Consider the following 12,194-nt stretch of genomic DNA (forward strand, 5'->3'; position numbering starts at 1 on the left):
AATAACAGGGCTGGGAGTCTGTTTAGGAGAGGTGCTATGTTATAGATAATAACAGGGCTGGGAGTCTGTTTAGGAGGGGTGCTGTGTTATAGATAATAACAGGTGACAGACTGGGGAACAACAGGGCTGGGAGTCTGTTTAGGAGGGGTGCTATGTTATAGATAATAACAGGTGACAGACTGGGGAACAACAGGACTGGGAGTCTGTTTAGATATATTGTGTAAAACAGATCAGCTGTAGTGTTTAAAGGCCCAGTGCAGTGAAAAACGTGATTTCCCTGTTATTCACATGATGAGGTATGGCTGGTTCTGCGGTAGGGGGTTAGTCACGTGATGAGGTATAGGTTGTTCTGCAGTAGGGGGTTAGTCACATGAGGTATGGGTTGTTCTGCAGTAGGGGTTAGTCACATGATGAGGTATGGGTTGTTATGCAGTAGGGGTTAGTCACGTGATGAGGTATGGGTTGTTATCCAGTAGGGGTTGGTCACATGATGAGGTATGGGTTGTTCTGCAGTAGGGTTAGTCACATGATGAGGTATAGGTTGTTCTGCAGTAGGGGGTTAGTCACATGATGAGGTATGGGTTGTTCTGCAGTAGGGGTTAGTCACATGAGGTATGGGTTGTTATGCAGTAGGGGTTAGTCACGTGATGAGGTATGGGTTGTTATCCAGTAGGGGTTGGTCACATGATGAGGTATGGGTTGTTCTGCAGTAGGGGGTTAGTCACATGATGAGGTATAGGTTGTTCTGCAGTAGGGGGTTAGTCACATGATGAGGTATGGGTTGTTCTGCAGTAGGGGTTAGTCACATGATGAGGTATGGGTTGTTATGCAGTAGGGGTTAGTCACGTGATGAGGTATGGGTTGTTATCCAGTAGGGGTTGGTCACATGATGAGGTATGGGTTGTTCTGCAGTAGGGGTTAGTCACATGATGAGGTATAGGTTGTTCTGCAGTAGGGGGTTAGTCACATGAGGTATGGGTTGTTATGCAGTAGGGGTTAGTCACGTGATGAGGTATGGGTTGTTATCCAGTAGGGGTTAGTCACGTGATGATGTATGGGTTGTTATCCAGTAGGGGGTTAGTCACATGATGAGGTATGGGTTTTATGCAGTAGGGGTTAGTCACATGATGAGGTATGGGTTGTTATCCAGTAGGGGTTAGTCACATGATGATGTATGGGTTGTTATCCAGTAGGGGTTAGTCACATGATGAGGTATGGGTTGTTATCCAGTAGGGGTTAGTCACATGAGGTATGGGTTGTTATGCATTAGGGGGTTAGTCACATGATGAGGTATGGGTTGTTATCCAGTAGGGGTTAGTCACATGATGAGGTATGGGTTGTTATCCAGTAGGGGGTTAGTCACATGAGGTATGGGTTGTTATGCAGTAGGGGTTAGTCACGTGATGAGGTATGGGTTGTTATCCAGTAGGGGGTTAGTCACATGATGAGGTATGGGTTGTTATGCAGTAGGGGTTAGTCACATGATGAGGTATGGGTTGTTATCCAGTAGGGGTTAGTCACATGATGAGGTATGGGCTGTTATGCAGTAGGGGTTAGTCAGGTGATGAGGTATGGGTTGTTATCCAGTAGGGGTTAGTCACATGATGAGGTATGGGTTGTTATGCAGTAGGGGTTAGTCACGTGATGAGGTATGGGTTGTTATCCAGTAGGGGGTTAGTCACATGATGAGGTATGGGTTGTTCTGCGTTAGGGGGTTAGTCACATGATGAGGTATGGGTTGTTATGCAGTAGGGGTTAGTCACATGATGAGGTATGGGTTGTTCTGCGGTAGGGGGTTAGTCACATGATGAGGTATGTGTTGTTATGCTGTAGGGGTTAGTCACATGATGAGGTATGGGTTGTTCTGCGGTAGGGGGTTAGTCACATGATGAGGTATGGGTTGTTATGCAGTAGGGGTTAGTCACATGATGAGGTATATGGTGTCTGATGTGGTGTCTGGTGTGGTGTCTGATGTTGTGACTATGTTTCAGGAGTACCTAGAGATGCAGCGTTAGCCTGTTAGGTGGTATATGGTGTCTGATGTGGTGACTGATGTGGTGTCTGATGTTGTGACTATGTTTCAGGAGTACCTAGAGATGCAGCGTTAGCCTGTTAGGTGGTATATGGTGTCTGATGTGGTGTCTGATGTGGTGTCTGATGTGATGTCTGATGTGGTGACTGTGTTTCAGGAGTACCTAGAGATGCAGCGTCAGCTGGCCATCCAGCGGCTCCAGGAGCAGGAGAAGGAGAGACAGATGAGGCTGGAGCAACAGAAACACACCATCCAGATGAGAGCCCAGATGCCTGCTTTCCCCATGCCCTACCCACAGGTAGACACTATACTATACCCTACCCACAGGTAGACACTATACTAAGCCCTACCCACAGGTAGACACTATACTATACCCTACCCACAGGTAGACACTACACTATAACCTACCCACAGGTAGACACTATACTATACCCTACCCACAGGTAGACACTATACTATACCCTACCCACAGGTAGACACTACACTATAACCTACCCACAGGTAGACACTATACTATACCCTACCCACAGGTAGACACTACACTATACCCTACCCACAAGTAGACACTACACTATACCCTACCCACAGGTAGACACTATACTATACCCTACCCACAGGTAGACACTACACTATACTCTACCCACAGGTAGACACTACACTATACCCTACCCACAGGTAGACACTATACTATACCCTACCCACAGGTAGACACTATACTATACCCTACCCACAGGTAGACACTATACTATACCCTACCCACAGGTAGACACTATACTATACCCTACCCACAGGTAGACACTACACTATACCCTACCCACAGGTAGACACTATACTATACCCTACCCACAGGTAGACACTATACTATACCCTACCCACAGGTAGACACTATACTATACCCTACCCACAGGTAGACACTATACTATACCCTACCCACAGGTAGACACTATACTATACCCTACCCACAGGTAGACACTACACTATACCCTACCCACAGGTAGACACTACACTATACCCTACCCACAGGTAGACACTATACTATACCCTACCCACAGGTAGACACTACACTATACCCTACCCACAGGTAGACACTATACTATACCCTACCCACAGGTAGACACTATACTATACCCTACCCACAGGTAGTCACTACACTATACCCTACCCACAGGTAGACACTATACTATACCCTACCCACAGGTAGACACTATACTATACCCTACCCACAGGTAGACACTATACTATACCCTACCCACAGGTAGACACTATACTATACCCTACCCACAGGTAGACACTATACTATACCCTACCCACAGGTAGACACTACACTATACCCTACCCACAGGTAGACACTATACTATACCCTACCCACAGGTAGACACTATACTATACCCTACCCACAGGTAGACACTATACTATACCCTACCCACAGGTAGACACTATACTATACCATACCCACAGGTAGACACTATACTATACCCTACCCACAGGTAGACACTATACTATACCCTACCCACAGGAAGACACTATACTATACCCTACCCACAGGTATACACTACACTATACCATGCCCACAGGTAGACACTATACTATACCATGCCCACAGGTAGACACTATACTATACCCTACCCACAGGTAGACACTATACTATACCCTACCCACAGGTAGACACTATACTATACCCTACCCACAGGTAGACACTATACTGTACCCTACCCACAGGTAGACACTATACTATACCATGCCCACAGGTAGACACTAAACTATACCCTACCCACAGGTAGACACTATACTATACCCTACCCACAGGTAGACACTACACTATACCCTACCCACAGGTAGACACTACACTATACCCTTCCCACAGGTAGACACTATACTATACCCTACCCACAGGTAGACACTATACTATACCCTACCCACAGGTAGACACTACACTATACCATGCCCACAGGTAGACACTATACTATACCCTACCCACAGGTAGACACTATACTATACCCTACCCACAGGTAGACACTATACTATACCCTACCCACAGGTAGACACTACACTATACCATGCCCACAGGTAGACACTATACTATACCCTACCCACAGGTAGACACTACACTATACCATGCCCACAGGTAGACACTATACTATACCCTACCCACAGGTAGACACTACACTATACCATGCCCACAGGTAGACACTATACTATACCCTACCCACAGGTAGACACTACACTATACCATGCCCACAGGTAGACACTATACTATACCCTACCCACAGGTAGACACTACACTATACCATACCCACAGGTAGACACTATACTATACCCTACCCACAGGTAGACACTATACTATACCCTACCCACAGGTAGACACTACACTATACCCTACCCACAGGTAGACACTACACTATACCATGCCCACAGGTAGACACTACACTATACCATGCCCACAGGTAGACACTACACTATACCCTACCCACAGATAGACACTACACTATACCCTGCCCACAGGTAGACACTATACTGTACCATGCCCACAGGTAGACACTATACTGTACCATGCCCACAGGTAGACACTATACCCTGCCCACAGGTAGACACTATACTATACCATGCCCACAGGTAGACACTACACTATACCATGCCCACAGGTAGACACTACACTATACCCTACCCACAGGTAGACACTATACTATACCATGCCCACAGTTAGACACTATACCCTACCCACAGATACACTATACTATACCCTACCCACAGGTAGACACTATACGATACCATGCCCACAGGTAGACACTATACTATACCATGCCCACAGGTTGACACTACACTATACTCTACCCACAGGTAGACACTACACTATACCATGCCCACAGGTAGACACTACACTATACTCTACCCACAGGTAGACACTACACTATACCCTACCCACAGGTAGACACTATACCAAGCCCACAGGTAGACACTATACCAAGCCCTACCCACAGGTAGACACTATACTATACCCTACCCACAGGTAGACACTATACCAAGCCCACAGGTAGACACTATACCAAGCCCTACCCACAGGTAGACACTATACTATACCATGCCCACAGGTAGACACTATACCAAGCCCTACCCACAGGTAGACACTATACTATACCATGCCAACAGGTAGACACTACACTATACCATGCCCACAGGTAGACACTATACTATACCCTACCCACAGGTAGACACTATACTATACCCTACCCACAGGTAGACACTATACTATACCCTACCCACAGGTAGACACTATACCAAGCCCACAGGTAGACACTATACCAAGCCCTACCCACAGGTAGACACTATACTATACCATGCCCACAGGTAGACACTATACTATACCAAGCCCACAGGTAGACACTACACTATACCATGCCCACAGGTAGACACTACACTATACCATGCCCACAGGTAGACACTATACTATACCATGCCCACAGGTAGACACTACACTATACCATGCCCACAGGTAGACACTATACTATACCCTACCCACAGGTAGACACTACACTATACCCTACCCACAGGTAGACACTACACTGTACCATGCCCACAGGTAGACACTATACTATACCCTACCCACAGGTAGACACTACACTATACCCTACCCACAGGTAGACACTACACTGTACCATGCCCACAGGTAGACACTATACTATACCCTACCCACAGGTAGACACTATACCAAGCCCACAGGTAGACACTATACCAAGCCCTACCCACAGGTAGACACTATACTATACCCTACCCACAGGTAGACACTATACTATACCCTACCCACAGGTAGACACTATACCCTACCCACAGGTAGACACTATACTATACCCTACCCACAGGTAGACACTATACTATACCCTACCCACAGGTAGACACTATACTATACCCTACCCACAGGTAGACACTACTATACCATACCCACAGGTAGACACTACTATACCATGCCCACAGGTAGACACTATACTATACCCTACCCACAGGTAGACACTGTCTGGCCGGCACACGGGGGAGGCCTTCTCTCTGGCCGGCACACGGGGGAGGCCTTCTCTCTGGCCGGCACACGGGGGAGGCCTTCTCTCTGGCCGGCACACGGGGGAGGCCTTCGCTCTGGCCGGCACACGGGGGAGGCCTTCTCTCTGGCCGGCACGCGGGGGAGGCCCTCTCTCTGGCCGGCACGCGGGGGAGGCCTTCTCTCTGGCCGGCACACGGGGGAGGCCCTCTCTCTGGCCGGCACACGGGGGAGGCCCTCTCTCTGGCCGGCACACGGGGGAGGCCCTCTCTCTGGCCGGCACACGGGGGAGGCCCTCTCTCTGGCCGGCACACGGGGGAGTTAGTCTTCAAGCAGATCCTTGGGGAAGGCGTGTCACGACACTGTTAGTCTACAGAGGTTCTGTGTAAATGATTGCTGCAGAGGAGTTTCACCTGGCATTTACCTTAGTGGCTGTTCTTGTTGTCCAGCTCTTGTGTAAATTCCACTCCTTTTCACCCTAGATGCAGTCTTTACCCCCCAACGTGGCAGGAGGGGTGGTGTACGGGCAGCCGGGGGGACCCCCCAGTTACCCAGGCACCTTTAGCCCCTCATAGGTAGACACTATACCAAGCCCTACCCACAGGTAGACACTATACTATACCATGCCAACAGGTAGACACTACACTATACCATGCCCACAGGTAGACACTATACTATACCCTACCCACAGGTAGACACTATACTATACCCTACCCACAGGTAGACACTATACTATACCCTACCCACAGGTAGACACTATACCAAGCCCACAGGTAGACACTATACCAAGCCCTACCCACAGGTAGACACTATACTATACCATGCCCACAGGTAGACACTATACTATACCAAGCCCACAGGTAGACACTACACTATACCATGCCCACAGGTAGACACTACACTATACCATGCCCACAGGTAGACACTATACTATACCATGCCCACAGGTAGACACTACACTATACCATGCCCACAGGTAGACACTATACTATACCCTACCCACAGGTAGACACTACACTATACCCTACCCACAGGTAGACACTACACTGTACCATGCCCACAGGTAGACACTATACTATACCCTACCCACAGGTAGACACTACACTATACCCTACCCACAGGTAGACACTACACTGTACCATGCCCACAGGTAGACACTATACTATACCCTACCCACAGGTAGACACTATACCAAGCCCACAGGTAGACACTATACCAAGCCCTACCCACAGGTAGACACTATACTATACCCTACCCACAGGTAGACACTATACTATACCCTACCCACAGGTAGACACTATACCCTACCCACAGGTAGACACTATACTATACCCTACCCACAGGTAGACACTATACTATACCCTACCCACAGGTAGACACTATACTATACCCTACCCACAGGTAGACACTACTATACCATACCCACAGGTAGACACTACTATACCATGCCCACAGGTAGACACTATACTATACCCTACCCACAGGTAGACACTGTCTGGCCGGCACACGGGGGAGGCCTTCTCTCTGGCCGGCACACGGGGGAGGCCTTCTCTCTGGCCGGCACACGGGGGAGGCCTTCTCTCTGGCCGGCACACGGGGGAGGCCTTCTCTCTGGCCGGCACACGGGGGAGGCCTTCGCTCTGGCCGGCACACGGGGGAGGCCTTCTCTCTGGCCGGCACGCGGGGGAGGCCCTCTCTCTGGCCGGCACGCGGGGGAGGCCTTCTCTCTGGCCGGCACACGGGGGAGGCCCTCTCTCTGGCCGGCACACGGGGGAGGCCCTCTCTCTGGCCGGCACACGGGGGAGGCCCTCTCTCTGGCCGGCACACGGGGGAGGCCCTCTCTCTGGCCGGCACACGGGGGAGTTAGTCTTCAAGCAGATCCTTGGGGAAGGCGTGTCACGACACTGTTAGTCTACAGAGGTTCTGTGTAAATGATTGCTGCAGAGGAGTTTCACCTGGCATTTACCTTAGTGGCTGTTCTTGTTGTCCAGCTCTTGTGTAAATTCCACTCCTTTTCACCCTAGATGCAGTCTTTACCCCCCAACGTGGCAGGAGGGGTGGTGTACGGGCAGCCGGGGGGACCCCCCAGTTACCCAGGCACCTTTAGCCCCTCAGGGTCAGTGGAGGGGTCGCCCATGCACAACGTCTACATGAACCAGCCTGGACCAGGACAGTACCAGGCCATGCCTCCAGGTTAGTACAGACCCCAATGAGTCAAATATTTGTGTCATGGTAGTTAGTCTGGGGGCCAGCATGGTATTTAGTCTGGGGGCCAGCATGGTAGTTAGTCTGGGGGCCAGCATGTCTAGTTGAATAGCATGGTAGTTAGTCTAGGGGCCAGCATGGTAGTTAGTCTGGGGGCCAGCATGTCTAGTTGAATAGCATGGTAGTTAGTCTGGGGACCAGCATGTCTAGTTGAATAGCATGGTAGTTAGTCTGGGGGCCAGCATGTCTAGTTGAATAGCATGGTAGTTAGTCTAGGGGCCAGCATGTCTAGTTGAATAGCATGGTAGTTAGTCTAGGGGCCAGCATGTCTAGTTGAATAGCATGGTAGTTAGTCTAGGGGCCAGCATGTCTAGTTGAATAGCATGGTAGTTAGTCTAGGGGCCAGCATGGTAGTTAGTCTTCTGGCCAGCATGGTAGTTAGTCTGGGGGCCAGCATGTCTAGTTGAATAGCATGGTAGTTAGTCTAGGGGCCAGCATGTCTAGTTGAATAGCATGGTAGTTAGTCTAGGGGCCAGCATGGTAGTTAGTCTAGGGGCCAGCATGGTAGTTAGTCTAGGGGCCAGCATGGTAGTTAGTCTAGGGACCAGCATGTCTAGTTGAATAGCATGGTAGTTAGTCTAGGGGCCAGCATGTCTAGTTGAATAGCATGGTAGTTAGTATAGGGGCCAGCATGGTAGTTAGTCTAGGGGCCAGCATGGTCGTTAGTCTAGGAGCCAGCATGTCTTGTTGAATAGCATGGTAGTTAGTCTGGGGACCAGCATGGTAGTTAGTCTGGGGACCAGCATGGTAGTTAGTCTGGGGACCAGCATGGTAGTTAGTCTAGGGGCCAGCATGTCTAGTTGAATAGCATGGTAGTTAGTCTAGGGGCCAGCATGTCTAGTTGAATAGCATGGTAGTTAGTCTAGGGGCCAGCATGTCTAGTTGAATAGCATGGTAGTTAGTCTAGGGGCCAGCATGTCTAGTTGAATAGCATGGTAGTTAGTCTAGGGGCCAGCATGTCTAGTTGAATAGCATGGTAGTTAGTCTAGGGGCCAGCATGGTAGTTAGTCTAGGGACCAGCATGTCTAGTTGAATAGCATGGTAGTTAGTCTAGGGGCCAGCATGTATTGTTGAATAGCATGGTAGTTAGTCTAGGGGCCAGCATGTCTAGTTGAATAGCATGGTAGTTAGTCTAGGGGCCAGCATGTCTAGTTGAATAGCATGGTAGTTAGTCTAGGGGCCAGCATGGTAGTTAGTCTAGGGACCAGCATGTCTAGTTGAATAACATGGTAGTTAGTCTAGGGGCCAGCATGTCTTGTTGAATAGCATGGTAGTTAGTCTAGGGGCCAGCATGTCTAGTTGAATAGCATGGTAGTTAGTCTATGGGCCAGCATGGTAGTTAGTCTTCTGGCCAGCATGGTAGTTAGTCTGGGGGCCAGCATGTCTAGTTGAATAGCATGGTAGTTAGTCTAGGGGCCAGCATGTCTAGTTGAATAGCATGGTAGTTAGTCTAGGGGCCAGCATGGTAGTTAGTCTAGGGGCCAGCATGTCTAGTTGAATAGCATGGTAGTTAGTCTAGGGGCCAGCATGTCTAGTTCAATAGCATGGTAGTTAGTCTAGGGGCCAGCATGTCTAGTTGAATAGCATGGTAGTTAGTCTAGGGGCCAGCATGTCTAGTTGAATAGCATGGTAGTTAGTCTAGGGGCCAGCATGTCTAGTTGAATAGCATGGTAGTTAGTCTAGGGGCCAGCATGGTAGTTAGTCTAGGGACCAGCATGTCTAGTTGAATAGCATGGTAGTTAGTCTAGGGGCCAGCATGTCTTGTTGAATAGCATGGTAGTTAGTCTAGGGGCCAGCATGTCTAGTTGAATAGCATGGTAGTTAGTCTAGGGGCCAGCATGTCTAGTTGAATAGCATGGTAGTTAGTCTATGGGCCAGCATGGTAGTTAGTCTTCTGGCCAGCATGGTAGTTAGTCTGGGGGCCAGCATGTCTAGTTGAATAGCATGGTAGTTAGTCTAGGGGCCAGCATGTCTAGTTGAATAGCATGGTAGTTAGTCTAGGGGCCAGCATGTCTAGTTGAATAGCATGGTAGTTAGTCTAGGGGCCAGCATGTCTAGTTCAATAGCATGGTAGTTAGTCTAGGGGCCAGCATGTCTAGTTGAATAGCATGGTAGTTAGTCTAGGGGCCAGCATGTCTAGTTGAATAGCATGGTAGTTAGTCTAGGGGCCAGCATGTCTAGTTGAATAGCATGGTAGTTAGTCTAGGGGCCAGCATGGTAGTTAGTCTAGGGGCCAGCATGGTAGTTAGTCTAGGGACCAGCATGTCTAGTTGAATAGCATGGTAGTTAGTCTAGGGGCCAGCATGTATTGTTGAATAGCATGGTAGTTAGTCTAGGGGCCAGCATGTCTAGTTGAATAGCATGGTAGTTAGTCTAGGGACCCGCATGTCTAGTTGAATAGCATGGTAGTTAGTCTAGGGGCCAGCATGTCTAGTTGAATAGCATGGTAGTTAGTCTAGGGGCCAGCATGTCTAGTTGAATAGCATGGTAGTTAGTCTAGGGGCCAGCATGGTAGTTAGTCTAGGGGCCAGCATGTCTAGTTGAATAGCATGGTAGTTAGTCTAGGGACCCGCATGTCTAGTTGAATAGCATGGTAGTTAGTCTAGGGACCCGCATGTCTAGTTGAATAGCATGGTAGTTAGTCTAGGGGCCAGCATGTCTAGTTGAATAGCATGGTAGTTAGTCTAGGGGCCAGCATGTCTAGTTGAATAGCATGGTAGTTAGTCTAGGGACCCGCATGTCTAGTTGAATAGCATGGTAGTTAGTCTAGGGGCCAGCATGGTAGTTAGTCTAGGGGCCAGCATGGTAGTTAGTCTAGGGGCCAGCATGGTAGTTAGTCTAGGGGCCAGCATGGTAGTTAGTCTAGGGGCCAGCATGGTAGTTTCTGTATGGACCTGGCTTTGTGCTCTTGTCATGCTGAAACCGGAAAGGGCCTACCTCATACTGTTGCCACCATTATTCCTCCTTCACTAAACTTCCTCCTTCATGACAGTTGGCACTATCCATTGGAACTGTTATCATTCTCCTGGCATCCTCCAACCCCATTGAGCGTGGTGATCTTAGTCTTGTGTGCGGCTGCTCGGCCATGGAAACCCATTGAGCGCGGTGATCTTAGTCTTGTGTGCGGCTGCTCGGCCATGGAAACCCATTGAGCGTGGTGATCTTAGTCTTGTGTGCGGCTGCTCGGCCATGGAAACCCATTGAGCGTGGTGATCTTAGTCTTGTGTGCGGATGCTCGGCCATGGAAACCCATTGAGCGTGGTGATCTTAGTCTTGTGTGCGGCTGCTCGGCCATGGACACCCATTGAGCGTGGTGATCTTAGTCTTGTGTGCGGCTGCTCGGCCATGGAAACCCATTGAGCGTGGTGATCTTAGTCTTGTGTGCGGCTGCTCGGCCATGGAAACCCATTGAGCGTGGTGATCTTAGTCTTGTGTGAGGCTGCTCGGCCATGGAAACCCATTGAGCGTGGTGATCTTAGTCTTGTGTGCGGCTGCTCGGCCATGGAAACCCATTGAGCGTGGTGATCTTAGTCTTGTGTGCGGCTGCTCGGCCATGGAAACCCATTGAGCGTGGTGATCTTAGTCTTGTGTGCGGCTGCTCGGCCATGGAAACCCATTGAGCGTGGTGATCTTAGTCTTGTGTGCGGCTGCTCGGCCATGGAAACCCATTGAGCGTGGTGATCTTAGTTTTGTTTGCGGCTGCTCGGCCATGGAAACCCATTGAGCGTGGTGATCTTAGTCTTGTGTGCGGCTGCTCGGCCATGGAAACCCATTGAGCGTGGTGATCTTAGTCTTGTGTGAGGCTGCTCGGCCATGGAAACCCATTGAGCGTGGTGATCTTAGTCTTGTGTGCGGCTGCTCGGCCATGGA

General features: G+C 49.6%; 1 protein-coding gene across 16 annotated transcripts in view; it reads left to right on the forward strand.

The window, feature by feature from the left end:
* Nucleotides 1-12,194, forward strand: part of hgs (hepatocyte growth factor-regulated tyrosine kinase substrate) — a 51,952-nt gene that overhangs the window by 28,089 nt on the left and 11,669 nt on the right. For 13 of the 16 annotated variants that reach the window (XM_090197642.1, XM_090197643.1, XM_090197644.1 and 10 more), the window contains exons 16-17: nucleotides 2,190-2,330; nucleotides 8,084-8,252. In XM_090197642.1, the coding sequence (XP_090053768.1) occupies nucleotides 2,190-2,330; nucleotides 8,084-8,252 (310 nt within the window). Of the gene's footprint in view, nucleotides 1-1,991; nucleotides 2,032-2,189; nucleotides 2,331-6,541; nucleotides 6,659-8,083; nucleotides 8,253-12,194 lie in introns of those variants that run through there. The other 3 variants (XM_090197655.1, XM_090197656.1, XM_090197657.1) reach the window with 2 other exon arrangements.

The sequence above is a fragment of the Oncorhynchus mykiss genome, chromosome 13 (assembly GCF_057628025.1).
Source record: "Oncorhynchus mykiss isolate SJ-2025 chromosome 13, ASM5762802v1, whole genome shotgun sequence".
Classification (NCBI taxonomy): domain Eukaryota; kingdom Metazoa; phylum Chordata; class Actinopteri; order Salmoniformes; family Salmonidae; genus Oncorhynchus; species Oncorhynchus mykiss.